General features: G+C 37.8%; 1 protein-coding gene across 3 annotated transcripts in view; it reads left to right on the plus strand.

Moving 5' to 3' along the window:
• The window catches only part of TMEM117 (transmembrane protein 117), a 179,917-nt gene extending 164,639 nt beyond the window's left edge, over positions 1–15,278 (plus strand). For all 3 annotated transcript variants that reach the window (XM_030238648.2, XM_030238649.2, XM_018919658.3), the window contains exons 7-8: positions 5,168–5,297; positions 13,174–15,278. In XM_030238648.2, coding sequence (XP_030094508.1) covers positions 5,168–5,297; positions 13,174–13,811 — 768 coding nt within the window. In that variant the 3' untranslated portion in view covers positions 13,812–15,278. The remainder of the gene's footprint in view (positions 1–5,167; positions 5,298–13,173) is intronic.
• Positions 15,279–16,817: the final 1,539 nt, after the last annotated feature.

Raw genomic sequence — 16,817 nt, forward strand, 5'->3', positions numbered from 1 at the left:
TGACTTGATCCTGCCAGCACCTGCTCCTCATCCTCTGGGGACATGGCCCAGAACCTGCAATGGAAAACACCAAGGACCCATCCTGCACCATCCAGGACACTAGGCATTGCCATATGCTCCTGGGCAGCTGTGTGTCCTGGCTTGAAAGGTCAGGATAGGACTGCCCAGGAAATGCCTTCTCTTTTCCTCAGACAATGGCAAAAAATGGCCAGATCATATGGGAAAGTCTGGCTTTGATGCTTAGTTACCGTTGCTAAAAATATTTTTACTAAAGGAGGTACCAAACTGGTGCTGCTAGCTGCACTGTAGGGTCTTAAACTAACACCTGGCATTGCAGCAGAGTATGTGCATCTGTTTGGCCTGGGTAGCTAGAACCAAAGCAAAGAGAATCAAAATACCGTGATGTCCTCAGGTTTTTTTTCTGTGCTTCTGCATTTAATGAGGCGGCTGATGGAAATCAGAGGTACTCTCTGCCCATTGCAACACCAGGATGAGGCCCTCAGTGATTTTGAATTCATCCTCTGGCTGCCCTTTCCTCAGTGACTCGAGTGAAATGAGGCAATAACCTTATTTGATTTGCACATGCCACAAAACTTTCTGCTGAGGTTAGAGACCTCTGTGTGGCTGATTTAAGCCTGCTGGTTCTGGGTTGGCTCTGTCTCCATGCAGGGAGTGGATGTGTGCTGCAGTCCCATCCCCCCAGGCTGGGAACCACTGGAGTCAGTGAATATTAGAAATCTGATGTCAGTGAGGTCAATGAATATTAGAAATCTGATACTGATGGGTTTAAAGGAGAAACAATCTGTTTGTGCAGTATGAAAGGTACATATATGAGCTAACAGCGTGTTTGTACAGCTTTATTTTTCCAATTCTGCAGTGCATTCTAAGTATGGTATTGTGGGCCCGGTTCCTAATGAGATCCCACAAATGGCAGAGTACAGGCACCTCAGCAATGAGGACTAAAGTCAAGGATCAAATGAACTTTGCATAATTATGAGCTGAAAACTTTAAGAACATAACACATGGTACTCATAATCCAGTGGTGAGCACAGGCTGATATCAGAGGCCACAGAGAGAAAACATTGTGTAGGGAGACGTGATGCAGCCTGAGCTATGTTCCAGAGTGGGAAGTGTTTGGATTTATGGGCTTGAACATTTGGTCTATTCGTGTAGCTGTTACAAGTGAGGTGGAATATATCTACAAGGCATCTTGAATTTCTTAGGAAAATGGTTTTCTGGATAATGCTGAAATTAAGTTGTCTTTGGCTGTCAGTAAGGGAAAAAAACAAACATATTAAAAAGATTTTGGACAACATTTTCTTAGAATCTAGATAGTAAAATGGACACTTTGTTGGGTTTGGATTTGACAGCCTGATATTGACATTAGCCTGGAAATGTAATAATAATCTATGTTTGTTTGGCACAGTAATAATACTGCAGCTATGTGTCTGCAGGTGATAATGTCTGTCTGTGGACAGTTGACACTCACACTTAGCAAAGCTGTGAGTCAAATGAAGATCCAAAGGCTATTTAATCCCCAACTTAAAGCTTCATTTTCCTAACTGCTGCATCCGTAGTGACTTCCATAGAAGTCAGTCGGTTTAACTCATTATTTTAGTTTCCTTGTCTTAAAGTTGCTTTCAAATACCTTTTATTATTTGTTGGTGGCTTTAAAAAATTATTTTATTTCTGTAATTTCATGGGACTGTTCTTAAAGAACAGACTGTGTAAATGTTCTGATAAAGGTGTTGCATTCAAAATTTTATTTATGTGTGAGGAAAGACCTTTGTACATAAAGCCAAGATTTTATTATTAGGTTAAATTTAAACAGTGTAATCCACTGATTATTAGTTGAGATCTAATCATTACAAAAAAGAATACTTTTGTTCAGAAAGTAGTAGTAGTAATAGTAGTAGTAATAATAATAAATAATAGTAATAATAATAAAGTCTAAATTCTTATGCAAACACTTCTTAGTTTCTATTGCTTTTGCTGATGTTTCATCCACCCTCCCTCTGTTCCTGTGGTTCTTGAAATGGGCAGTTTCAGTCTGATGGTGTTCAGTGGGAGCATGATGGCATGTCATTGGCGTCTGGAGTCCTTTGCTGGGAAGGATATGATCTTCATCATGATGGTTTATTTTTTCTTATGCTAGAAGCTGCTTGGAGCTGTTTTTATATTTGATAACATGTTAAGACCTTGCTGTTTCCTCCTTGATCTGAAGCTTCACATTACAGATAGGTTTTACGTTACAGATAGGTCTTATGTGAGATACTTCTTTGTTCTCCTTGTTACCCCTAAAAGTAGTTTTGCCCAGCCCAGATCTGCATTTCTTCAGCTGAATGCCAGTGAGTTGTTTATAGCTATGAGGTCTGCAGCACCAGCCTGTGCCCATCTCTGTAATTATGGCCACACCATATTACAGTGCTGCAGTGTAATGAGGGCCATGATACAATTCAGGCATGCTTCATACAGTATGGAGCATATATGGAGAAAATGTTATTATCAGGTAGTACTCATCCAGATGAGAGAAAACTCTTTTTAATAAGAAACTCAGATGCAGAGACACAGACCAGTACAAAGTTCTGCATGGTGGAATTTTATCTGTAAATCAGCAAAAGGCACAATAGGAGCCTTGGGGCAAGGCAGGAACAGAAGGCCAAATTTATAGACCCATGTATACTTATAACTAATGCAGAGTTTACAGTTCTACATTCATTTGTTTTCAGGAATATGTAATGTATTTCTTCCTATTTATTCCTGGGTGAGAGAATGTATGACAAGACAAGAGACACCAGTCCTGAGATGTACATTAGAAACAGTGAACTGAAAGTGTGCTAACATAAAATTTTTAACTCTGGGAATTTTTGAATGCTTACCACCTGCGAGGGGATGTCTACAGATGCAGGGTAAGGGACTGCAGCTGGGCAGGTATTACCAGGAGTGCATGTGTTGCATTAATGATAAGGCAAAATGAGAGCATACTTATTTTCATATCTTCTATGTCTGTAAACTGGCACTTTCTGCATTTCTGTGAACATTAGGAACTAGGTAAAAGGTGTCAGATTTTCTTCTTGCTTGCACTCCTGTTAATCCATTTAACTCAATATAACAAACAGCACAAATCAGCTGTTAATGATTGGGCTGTGCTATGTCCTGATCATAAAACTCTTCCATTTCCCTTTCATTGTAGAAAATGTTGGAGACCTTAGCAAGTTTAGGAAGTTTAGTCATATATAGTGATTAATCTTTCAGAGGTATATACAGAACAGAATACCCTCAGTTGAAAGGGACCCAGAAGGATTGCTTCTGGCTGTGCACTGTACTACCCCAAGAATCACACCATGAGCCTGAGGGCATTGTCCCAACACTACTTCAACTCTGTTAGGCTGGTGCTGTGACCATTTCCTTGGGGAGCCTGTTCCAGTGCTCAACCACCCTTTGGGGAGAAACCTTTTGAGGTTTTCCACAGTTTCAGGTCATTCTCTTGGGTTCTGTCACTGGTCACCACAGAGCAGAGATCAGTGTCTGCCCTTCCTCTTCCCCTCACGAGGAAGCTGTAACTGCAATGAGGTCTCCCCTCAGTCTCCTCTTCTGTGGGCTGAACAGACCAAATGACCACAGTCACTCCTCACAGGGCTTCCCCTCAAGGTCATTTACCATCTTTTTGTATCCTTTCACACTTTCTAATAGCTTCATATCTGTTTTATGTGATGGCCTCCAAAACTGTCCCCAGCACTCAAGGTGAGGAGCAGAGCAGAGCAGGACAATCCCCTCCCTTGCCCGGCTGCCAGTGCTGTGCCTGATGTACCCAGGACAGGGTTGGCTCTCCTGGCTGCCAAGGCCACTGCTGACTCAAATTCAACTTCCTATTGACCAGGACCCCCAGGTCCCTTTCTCCAGCACTGCTTTCCAGTATTGCACTTCCCAATCTGTTGGGAACAGACGGGGTTGCCCTATCCCAGGTGCAGAATTTGGCACTTGTCTTGGTTAAACTTCATAGAGTTGGTAGTTGCCCAGCCCTCTGATTTGCCAAAGTCTCTCTGCAGGACCTCTCTGCGTTTGAGGGAGTCAACAGTTTCTCCCAACTTAGTGGATGATCCTTAGTTTTGAATATTTTTTTTTTTTATTACTCTTTAAGGAAACTTTCTATCCTTACAAAACTGAAAATTGAATAATGGAATTGGTTCTCACGGGAAGACACCTATGCTGGAATGGTTTTCATGTGAAAGAATCAAAAGTCACACATAGAGCTCTTCACATTTTGGATTCCTTTATTTTATTTTTAGTAATTCAGGTGCTTGTGGCACCAGCTTGTTGGGTACAAATCCAGGAGTGTGCATGGGAAGAGGGGCAGTGTGTTTGTAACAGGAGATCATCCACAATCTGCAGTGCACAGAGTGATGACACTGGCAGTAATCATCCTGATTCTAGCACGATTGCTTTCAGTTTGGGCTCTAATGAGCCATGCTATCATACCCATTTTCAAGTGACTGATGGTGAGTACAGATAACCAAGTGAAAAATTCCCTTAACTGCAGCTCTTCCTCAGCTGGGGTACCACGCACTACCAAAATTTGCATAATGCTAGGTAAGAGCTTCCACATTTCCAGCATTACCTTGTCAGCTGAAATATGGCAGTGGAGAAAACTTAGCTTGGGTTGATTCAGGCAGATTATGCTGAAGAGGCAAAATACAGAAAACACCCTCTACGTTGAACAAGTAGAATACAGATATATGTGGTGTTTGAAAGGCTCAGGCCACCTTTGCCAATTTCATACCTGTAAACTGTTTGTCAAATTACAAATTAATAAAAGTAAGTAGCATAGAAAAGTTTTTTTATAGGTATTCATAGTGTTGCCAGGTTTTAAATATCCTTATTCTGTTTTGTACTATCAGCTGGGAAGTTGGGTTCAGTACTGTCATTCTGAGATGAACTTTTGTACACATTTTATACAATTACATGGAGCTGAGGTAAAAATGATATTGTAATATCTAATATAAATAAGATATTCTCTTTCAAGTGGGTCAGGAAAATTTAAAGTAAGATAATCCAATAATTGAGGCTTAAATATAGAACATTTCTGTTTAATTAATAAAAGCCATTTTAAAGGTAAAAATACACTGTGAAAGCTTACTTTTAGGCTCTTATTTTTCTTTTTTAACAGGACTGGGAATTTCCACATTTTATGGGTGATGTTGAAGTTAATCTTCCAGGCTTGCCCTCAGCACACATGCAATTCAAAGTACCTTATTTCCAAAAGATACTGAAAGAGGAATATCACATACATATAACAGGTAGGTAATCTTACACATCGTGACACAGTCACACAGTGAACTGCTTCTGTGTAATAAATGTGTGCTACCATGGTCTTAAATGTGTATTTTTTTCTGTTTGTCCCAGACTTTTTCTGTCTCTTTATCTGTCCATATCCATATTCTCCATATATAAGCATCTCAAGGCAATGAGGAACCTGTATCTTACAAATCAGAGAGGCCTGCTGTTTCTCATGGATTTCAGCAACTTCTTGTGACATTAAGTAATACATAATGTAACTTCAGGTGTCTTTTATCTAAAATTACTCTCTCAGGGAAATTAGCAGCTTATTTCATCTTCAAATCTCTTATGCTTTCAGATGCCTTTGCATGATTTATGCTAATATATTCTCATAACTTCGGTCATTCTCATCTGGCAAAGGCCACTGGTAACCCTACTTCCATCAGTCATCTAATGAGAAGCAGACAGTTAAATAACCTCAAATAAAATAGAATTGCAGCTATTGAAATGGATGGTACATATGGATAAAAAGTACCTGATCCTTGCATACTGTGAGTCAGTATTTTAATAACAGTAGGGAGTGAAAAAGAGAAGGAGGTTAAATAGGGATAAATATTTTGGTTTTACCTTCAAGCTATACAAAAGGACTATAGCTCCTCTCTCTACATTGAGAAGAGATGGATAATAATGGATGACAGAAGAATGCAGGTGTGAATTGGCAGGGGTCTTTAACTGCTAATATAAAAAGTCACAGCACATGGCGCCACACAGAAATAAGATAGATGAAGGCAACCAAGGGCAAGCCAAAAGAAACTCCTGCAGACCAGGGACAAAAGGAGCATTCAGAGATGATACAAAGATAAGGCCAAGAGTTAGCAGGTGAGTCACAAGCTCAGCAGACAGCTGAAGCAGAGGGAAGAAAATGTGTCAAAAGGAAAGAATGACACCAGCACTGAGATGAGGTGGCCTGAATGAGGCCACAGAAAAGAAATGTTTTTAGCAGAGAATGCAGAAATGAGATTTAAAACAGAAAAGATAAAAATAGTGCAGAAGTTGCCTGTTGGCTATTGACTGAGGGAAGGCAAATGGGCCAGCAGGAATTACAGATGGAGGGATAGAAAGGTTTTCAAAATTGAAGGTAAGTGCCCTGCTGGAATGCTGACAGAGAGCAGCCAGCTAACAAGGAGAAAGAAGAGCTGGTACATATCTGAGGAAGACCATTTGAGCCATTAGTGGTATGTGGAACAGGATACAGTAAATGATGGCCAGTCAGTGACTAGAAGGTGTAGGGTGAAAGGAGATGTTATGTGTACATGATGTACATTGTTATGTGTACATGACATATTTTTCTCTCCCAAGTGAGCAGAAAGAGAAAGGAGCAGAGGAGAAAAAATAGTTTAAGCATCTGATGTTTTATGTGAATTACAGGTGTGGAATTCAGGGATAGCAAAAAAGACTTTTTTTTTCCTTTTTCTCAAAGCTAGGGAATGAATTTAGAGGGGCTCAGTCCCACAAGGTTCCCAGATGCCATACTGTTATTCCACTGTATAAGGAAAAGTAGTGGAATGGATGCACAGAGGAGTAGGAAAAATGGCTGAGGCATGGTAGGTTGGGCTGTGTCACTAGATACAGAAACTTGGCATATAATTAATGGGTGATAAAAGAGGAATTGAAGAGCAAAGAACAGTTTTGCATTGTAGAAGAGACAGGGACATAGATGATAATCAGGGATAATCAAAGAATAAACAAGTGCAAAGAACATAAATTAGTGATCAGAAATGCAATCACAAGCAATGCTGCTGTTTGAAAACAGGCCAACCAAATAAAACCAATATTTATGCACTGTAGTCTTCTGCAGAGAGTACTGGAGTCCTTTCTGATTTTCTAGTGAGAAGGCATTCTTTTAATGAGGATGAGATAATGAATGAGGGCTGAGGAAAATTTTTCCCTGCTCAGCATTAACAAGATCCATTTATTAGATTCGCTAGACAAATCAATCCATTTGACTGCACATCACGTATCCTGTCTACTGAGAGCCTGCTTTATCTCAGAGCTACACCACCCTTTAGGAGATCTAATAAACAGCCATAACACATGGCACAAGAGCCTCCCTTTGGGTAGGTTTTGCTTGAACCATCTGTTCTTGCCATCAGTTCTTGTCTTAGGTTAGGGCATCATGTTGGATAATTTGCAAGCTCCAGTGACTGTCTGGATGTGCAGATACTTGAATATTCTACTCAAATCAAGGTGTAGAATATTTGAAAAAGAAAACCCCCTAGTTATACATATATATATATATATATATATATATACATGAAATCAAGATTGATATAATCCAGTCTAAAATGATGCACATGGATGCAACTGCAGCAGGTGACATGGGGGTAGAACAATGGGAATGACAGGGAGCTGGCTGTATTTAAGTCCTGTTTAATACACAGAATCCAGAATGTTAATTTTAACCATAGGACTTCTTTTAAGTAACAAATAGGAAATGAACACTGAGGCCTGAAAAGCATTTCTTTTAGTACTAGCTACATAGATAAATCCAGGCTGTAAATCTATGACCTGTGCTCTAATTTTTAGAAACTGAAAACCATTTTCTCCCAAGTAGAAAGGAGAAAAAAGACATGGCTGAAATAACATTTGCCATCCTTTTCCTGCCAAAGTTTATTTTTATTTGGTTTTACAGTCTGTTTTAGTCACTGTTGATTGATATAAATAAAAGCAGCCTTATTCAATATTGTTTTTTCATATAAGCAATGGTTCCACAAAGGAGCAGCTCTAAGGAAAGCAACATTCTGAGGAGTCAAGAATTTCAAGCCAGCATTCTGTTAGTTTGTCCTTAATGGCTTTGAGCAAGTTGCGTACAAATGAATAATTTCAGTTACATGCTCTGTGCTGCCACCTCTCCTGACTTTGTCACAAGTCTTAAGACAGTTCTGCTTTTTTTTTCTTTTCTTTTTCTTTTTCTTTCTTTTTCTTTTTCTTTTTCTTTTTCTTTTTCTTTTTCTTTTTCTTTTTCTTTTTCTTTTTCTTTTTCTTTTTCTTTTTCTTTTTCTTTTTCTTTTTCTTTTCTTTTTCTTTTTCTTTTTCTTTTTCTTTTTCTTCTTTTTCTTTCTTTTATTTTGTCTTAAAGACTTCTGAATAAAGTAAGTGAGAATTTCAGCTTTCATAAAATAAAGATCATGATTGCAGAGAAAAAAAAAATAAAATTTGCTTCTGAATAATGTAGTGTCTTAAAAGGCAGAAAAATACCACTCTACAAAGTGTATTATTTTAACCCATGCTACTTTAAACTAATAAGATGCTTTCTTAGTCCTGACTTGTGATTTCTTAATGTTGCTGGCAGTAATAGTGGATTAGCATCTTCTGACTCTAGCTGATATGCCTCAGCGTAATTTTGAATTTATTGTGAAAAGCTATCTTGTTTTTGCTGGTAACTGAGTACCTCATTTTGCTCTCATTTCTTTGCAGCTAGAAACTCCTTGCAATACTCCTTACTGAGTATTAAATATTGTCATTTTGTTTTGATAGCTACTTTTTTTTTTGAACATCAAAAAAAAAAATTGAATTCCTGCATCTGCTTAGCTTATCTGGATTTCCCTTGACAGATGGTTCATTGCAAAGTGTGTGTTTTCCTTTTTAGGCTGATGTTTATGAAAATACATAGTCTATCTTAGTTTCTATAATACCCAGGGTAATTTGTAAAACTTAAAAGTAAATTTTGTTCAGGTTCTTTTGTGATTAAAAGATATTGGGGGGGCTGCCTTGTACCCTTTAATGGCAGCACTGGAAATCCAAGAGCATCTACTGTCAAGTATGCAGGTAATTTTCAAACTGAAAATGTTATGATTTAGATATCAGAAGAGATGGGAGATTTCTCTGGCTGTTTGTAGCAGTTTCTGAGGGCTCATCTGACCCAAGTACCCTTCCACCCAAAGGAGAAATCATCACCTTCATAGCTGGGGAGTTACCAGCATGGCTGGCTTGTGGAGTTAAACCAACAGCATCTCCAGATTCAGCCCAAGCTTACACAGAGTAGCCTGAGGGAGTCTGTGGGCAAAAATAGAAAGGTTAGAGGTAAAACCAAAGCTGTCTGTGCACACAGACATGAAAAAGTCTCTGAGGATTAACATCTTAGATCAGCTGTGAGTGGTCTGTCCCCATGCATGTATTAGCTAATAACACTAATGTGACAGAAGATAGGAAGAACATTTCAAATGTTTTACAGGAGTGTCTGAGTGGTTTTAGACACAAATTACAGTTGAGATAGAAGTCTAAAGCAAACATTTCCTACGCTAGCCTCTGGCTGTGGTTGCACAGCGTGAGGCTGCTTGCGTCTACCCTTATTAAGGAGAATTTTCACATTGCCCCCTGACCTCAGTAAGGTTCCTGAGAACTACCTTCTACATGAGATCCTTCTGCTGGGAAATGAATGGTCTGTTCCAGAGTGGGCATACAAAAATAAAACTGCTCCAGAATCAGCAGCTGTTTTGGAATATTGGGATATATTCCAAGTGTTGTGAGGAGGATTTCCCAAAAATCTTGTTTGATAGTGAATATATGTGAATTTCTGGAAAAGGGAAAAATAAAAATCCTTAATTCTTCCAAAATGAGAAGACCCCTGGCATTCATGTGCAGTGCACAGTTGTTGAGCTTCAGCAGCAGGGGGAGACTATTTCTAAGCAGAATTCTGTACAGGCTGGTGTTCAGAGCATGGTCTTATGATGCAGGTCCAAGCTACCACAAGTGGAGGTTATTGTAGAGTCAAGGTTTCCCTTCTGGTGAGTATTCTAGCCAGGAGGGTCCAATCTTCTTCAACAGACATGCTTTCTCAGAAAACAGGAGTGAATTTTCATCCCCAAATACTGGTTGTAGTCTACAGTGCCTATAAAAACATTTCACGTTTTGCATCACAGCCTGACAAGGACACTAACAAGCTTGGGTCCAGTTTTTATTTTGGAGGATCTTTGTTGCATCGAATTGCAGTACTGTACCGTGTTTCCAAATACAGCAAATCAGATTCCTAACTTTCCAAATATTATGTGCAGCATGAAAACTGCCAGTGCCGTGAAAATTATAAAGTTTTTAACCAGGTCACTTTTCAGGTAGCACATGGCTGAATGAAAAAACCTATTTTCCCACATGACTTTCTTCATTGTTAACTTCATTGAAGGCTGGATAAAATTCTTTTCAGTTTGCTGAAAGGATTGACTAGCCTTTCTGTCTTGAGTGTTGATCCTATTACATCCTTCAATTTCAAATTTTGTCTTTGAATAAACCACTTTCCATCCAAGAAGGGCTAAGTGGGGTCAGGTATATGCCAGTATTGGCCACACAAATTTCATTGAAGTCAGGCCAACCCTAAAGCAGCACTCATACTAATGCTATAGAAGCTGAGTAAGAGACAAGTTAAATGACTTTGTAGTGTGGGGCTCCATTTTCCCTTGTCACTTTTAATCTGGAGTGAAACTTGAAATTTTAAAAAATAAAATTAATATCTATGCCTTTATAATATATTTGTTATGATCCTTTGCAAACTTACAAGCTTGAATTTGTTCATGCTTGTAAGATCAAAGGTTGTCATTGACTTTTCATTTACCTAGCTTATTTCCTATAAGTTTGATGTATGTCTTAAAGTTTGCTATGCTAAAATTAGGGTGCAATAGACAATCATTTCATATACATAGAATATAAACATTTAAGTTGTAATGTTAAAAGTTGGTCAATATATTAAATCTCTGTATAACCACATATGAGCACAATGACATCTTTGTGCTCCAAAACATCACAGATCTAGAAGGATGGCTTGGTTGGCTTCTTTGGCTGCCATACTAGCTAGTACAGCAGTGAACACCTGTCTTGGAGATGGATAGATGGCAGAGGACACAGTATTCTAGAAAGAGGTAAATACTTCCTGTAAGAATCCAAGACAGCACTAACTCAGTCATTTTGTTTCTAAGGACAATAATGCAGCCCTTGGATAAAGGGATTATTGAGTAGGAGCAGAAAAATGTCATTGTGCTCATATATGGTTATAAAGAGACTGTTACTCATACAAAGCCTTTGGTTCTGGTGACAACTGTATTCAAAAGAAAAGGAAAATTTATAGAGCTCATCAAGCCTAACAGTGAAGCAGGGGGTGAAAAAATTGTCTGGGAATGAGAAATTTAAGGATTTTTAAGAAAATCTGCTATAGAATAGCAGCTGTTCTCAGTCAGCTAGCTGCCATTTGGACATACAGGTGGCAGTTCATCTTCACTAAATGGGATGAGGGACCCAAGTGGTTTGTATGGCCCACATGGACCCAACAATCGTAGCAAGAATTCAGCTATTATATTCTGCTTGACAACAGCTATTGATCAGTGAATCCTGTGTCTTTCTATTGAAAGACAGATGTGATGGGAAAAATAGAAACATTAAATACATGGCAAACATCCACAGGAAACATCAAGTTACATTCTATTGTTAGTTATATTGTTTCATACTTTTGTATCACTTTCAGTCTCTTGGTGTTGATTTAAGACACTTAAATATTATTTAATGTGTTGTTAATAGTCTGAAAAGATAGTTTTCTTTAACACGTCAGTTATAAAATTGACAAAATCACAGGGAGAAATCACAGAATGGTTTCAGTTGGAAGGGATCCTAAGGGACATTTGGTTCCTGGCCTTCTGATGTTAGCAGGGATACCTTCCTCTATACTGGTTTTCTCAAAGCCTCATCCAACCTGACTTTGATAGAGGACTTTTTCAGGAACTATAGGATTGTCTTCCAGGTCTTTTCAGTTCAGTTTTGTTTCCAAACAGTGACAACTGTTCAACACAAGAGAATAACAAGAGAATAAATATTCTTGTTTATTTTATCTATTTAATCTGAACTGAAGAGAACCATTAAACATAACTCCTGAATACATAAAGTTAGTCTCCTTGCCCTCCTGAAGAATTCTGGTTGTACAATTTGAACACTCATACTTTCAGGGACTGGAATCCATTAGTTCTTCGCAAATCCCTAGCCTAAGTAATTTGATAGATCCTATGGTGCATTTTCTTTTTCACTTGAAGCTTAGATGTGATTCCAGCAAAGACCACGATCATTCATCAGCAGCAGTAACATTCCTCCATGTATGTATTTTCACTTAATGCTGACATGTAGATTTGCCAGGTTCCTGGGTGATGGCAGTCATCACTGCACAGGTGAGATCTTAACAGATGCCTAACTGGAATGTAAGATATTCTTTGACTGTGAAAATAGTATAATTTGTTATGTGTATTCATAGACACAGATTATAAAATAAGCAAAGCTGGCTAGACTCGGAAGTCTACAATCAGCTCTTGCTTTTTCTCAATAATTTCACTGTGATTCTATAAATCACAGTTTGTCTGATTGCTCATACCTGAATATATCTGCACTCCACGGTTTGTATATCAAACAACATAGATATATACTCTTAAAGTTCATATAATTACCAACCTCAAAAACCTCAGTCACTTCAGTAATTTCTGGAATATAAATGGTTCTGTCAAATGTGACCTTTTTATGGAAAATTTCCATGTGAATATTTTTAAAGCTGTGGAATGAGTGCTTTTTCTAGGTTTATTGATCTATAACACATCACCTAGAGATCTAATAAGCTGGTCACTTACAAACTGTAATGTCAATTGAATAGTTATACTCCTGTGCTTGTGTTACAAAATTGTTTTGTATCCAGACCTAATTGTGAAATACTAAGGGATATTCAGCATAAATCTGACTGTGGTGGAAATTTATTTGCAACTTTGCTTTACAGATTAATAAAAAAGAACTGTTTTTTCTCTGAGTATCTTTTATGTGTAATTTGTACTGCTTCTAAAATGGATATATCAGATGACAGAACTTTCTTTTTCCAAACAGGCAAGTGGTTTAACTATGGAATTATCTTCCTTGTTTTAATCTTGGATCTGAATATGTGGAAGAACCAAATATTTTACAAACCTCATGAATATGGTCAATATATCGGTCCTGGACAGAAGATCTACACAGTGAAGGACTCAGAGAGCTTGAAAGACCTTAACAGAACTAAGTTATCTTGGGAGTGGAGATCCAACAACACTAACCCACTGACGAACCGGACCTATGCCGAAGGGGACATGTTCTTGCACAGCAGGTTCACAGGCTCTAGCCTTGATGTCAAATGCCTGGCTTTCATTCCAAGTTTGCTGGCTTTTGCTTTGTTTGGTTTCTTCATCTGGTTCTTTGGGCGATTTCAGAAAACTGACCAAGGCATGGAGAATTTAGACAAATCGTACACAAGAATGAAACGAAAGTCACCATCAGATATGGGAATGACACGAGAAAACACACAGGTGTTAGAAGAACCATTGAATTTTCAAGAACCACACATGGTATCCATAAAATCAGACTTAAGTGAAATAGTTTTTAATTCTTCTCTTCTAACTTCTGAAAACTTGAACGCACAACTGAATGAACAAGACAGCCCTTTGCAGCCAGTACCAGAGTCCTCTGTCCCTAAGAATAATCCTGTGACATAGAGGAAAATACCCAGGAAAAATCAGTTTAAATAAGCAGTTACTCTAAGATTTCAGTTTTACCTTTTGTAAGTTAGGATTTACATAGTGTTTAGAATAAGAAACTCAACCTATACCAAGAGGTGCTCAGCATGCTTTTTCTAGGAATTTTGGTTTTTATTTGTATTATAGTACGTGCCTATTGTATATCTAACATTCCTTTATAGATTGCTTCCCAAAATTGCACAAGCTATTTATTAATACATTACCTTAACTGTATAATAGTGTATTAGATGATTACTTGCAGGTATAAAATTCTACCGTGGTGGTGCCTTGAGACATTAAACTGTTTTTTAACTCAACACAAGGTCTATTGCACAGTTCTTCTCATCTGCTTTGCAAAGCTTTTTGTATATGGTTGTTTCAAGTGTCATTTGATGTCTTGACAGAAGAGAAAAATATAGTTATTTCTAAAGAAGGTTTTCTGTTAGGATACCACAACTTGACTTTGTTATTTACTCATCTGTGAAGTCAGAGATTTTGATGACCAGACTGCAGAGAAGCATGTTGATTACCTTTTAATTTTTCTGGCTAGCTGCCAAACACAAATACAGATTTATTATGCAGTAAACAGCAGAGACATAATACAGCATGGGTCACTAGTTGTGAAAATATGAGTTTCTCCATCGGTAATAGCAATTATGTGATGATAATGTCTAATTATGTTTTTCTAATTAAAGATAAACTGCTCCTTGATTTAAAGTTTTGCCCTTCACCTTTTAGAAACAGAGGTGAAAATACGTGGTTGAAGCAACTCTTTCCATCATCACACCAACCCCATGCAGCATCAAAGAGCCAATGGAGTGATTGCAGTAAAGGACACAAAGCCCATTAAATCCAATATTGTTGCAATTCAGTGCAGATGTGGTCTGGGTATATGTGAAACATGCAAAGGAACATACTTCTTGTAGTCTAATTTCTCCAAATACTGAAGAAATGTTGAAGGTTTTTAATCAAAATAAATTAATAGTTAAATTTTATTGCACCTTTTTTTTTTTTTTTGTCTTTCATTTGTTATCCATGACGATTCATAACTTGAAATCAGAAACAGAGGGAAACTGGGGTTTTTGCTTTTTTGAAGGGGACTTCATAATGTGAATTTCTCTGCTGTATGATCAAGCTATATGCACTGGAGAAATCACATATCTAAAACATCAGAAAGACTCTGATGTGCTTCTATTTCAGTTCTATAAAATTGTTGTTACGAGTTACCAAATAATAAGTCATTTTTAAGACTGAATTATTTCCATGTCACTTTCTGGTGTTGCTGTATTTTGTCTTTGTGACTTTTTTATCTCCATTGGTTTTGATCTATTTGCTTTTAAGTTTTCAGAATGCTGAATTTAGCATGCATAATAGAACTATGCATTTATTAACTGTCACTTGAGAGCCAATTTTAATAAACATCATTCAACAATTGTTTATTATAAAGCAGGAACACACTCTGTCAGTTTTGCAATTTTTCAAACCATTTTACCCATGCATTGCCCTATTTCAACTGATAAATATTTCTGACACTAAAAAAGAATGACGGCATCACAGTGATATCAAAATCTAATATTTTGTTTATGAAATATTTATTATCAGGAAAAATCGTTTTATGATCATAAAATTTTTTTATCAATTAAAAATTATGGCTAAATCCAGATTTATTTGCTTTTTCCTGCTGCAACATACAAACTTGTTTAATTGACTTAAATATAATCAAAACCAAGACATTAATAAGTAATGATAGAACAGCATGAGATCCTGCTTGTACTGTAGAAGAGCTGATATACTGATGTATGACATTAAAACAGCATTTGATTTCTCAAGTAGTTACAGAAATAGCTGTTTAATTTTGCAGAAACATGCTTCTCTGTATGTTTTGGACACTGTAAACCCCAGTACTGAAAATCTCTCGTTAACTCATTTCTCTATTTGTGCAGAGTAGTGGTAAAATACATTATTATGTAAGCAGAAAAATGAAATAATTACTTGAGCCTTACAGCCTGCATGATTTCTTGACTCTGAGGAAACTGTTATTAAGCAACTGATTTCACAGCTAAAATAATTCCTTGACCTCATATTGAGTTAATGCTTTTAAGGTCATTATAAGCCTTCATGAAAGAGAGAAAAACATCAAGTAAACCTAGATTCTGCATGAGTATTTAAATAATGGCCAAGCATAGAAGCTGCTTATATGAAGTTGTAAGAGGTTTAAAGATTCAGTGTAACCACTCACCACGGTCAACTCATCTAGTTAATTAATGGAGAAAGGACTTCTCAGTCACGTAGAAGTCTCATTTGTAATCACAGACATAGATGGAAGAGGAGAGGAGTATTTTCATTGTCCACCTCCAGTGTTAAGGTTGAGAAGCCTGAGTTAGATGGCCAGGCTTGCCCCAGGCACCTCCTGAAACAGTCAGAGACTTGGGACCTGAACCCCCTTGTTGGCACAGGGGTCTCCCTGACACAGATGTAATTAGCACTGACTCTATGATGGAGAAGGCTGAACCATTGCTTTATTCTGCTATACTATATTCCTACCATATTTTTAAGAAACTCGTAACTTCTTCTAGCTTGTCTGATACAACTTTGACCTCATTGGTCAGCTAACTAAAACACTAGCACCCTTTGGTAAACAAACTTCTCTAACACATTCCACATCTACTTAGCAACAGGTGCAGCAAGTGGAGATAAGAATTGTTTTAATTCTTTCTCTGAGCTTTTTCACAGCTTCTCTCAGCCTTCCCCAGGGAAAATTCCTGGGAAGGCCTGTACCTGCTCTCTGTGGCCAGAGAGCTGCTGCCACACACCCTAGAGATGATTCAGTACCTAACTCAGTCATTTATCTCTGTATTACTGAGTGCAACCCAGCAAGAGCAGGTTTGTAGAGTTGGTGCTGAGGACCCAGTGCCCACTGTTTGTGCTTTTCAAGGGTTTACATCAGTGTAGCTCTTGTTTGGTCCTGATACAGTGAATGAGGGA

The sequence above is a fragment of the Serinus canaria genome, chromosome 1A (assembly GCF_022539315.1).
Source record: "Serinus canaria isolate serCan28SL12 chromosome 1A, serCan2020, whole genome shotgun sequence".
NCBI lineage: Eukaryota > Metazoa > Chordata > Aves > Passeriformes > Fringillidae > Serinus > Serinus canaria.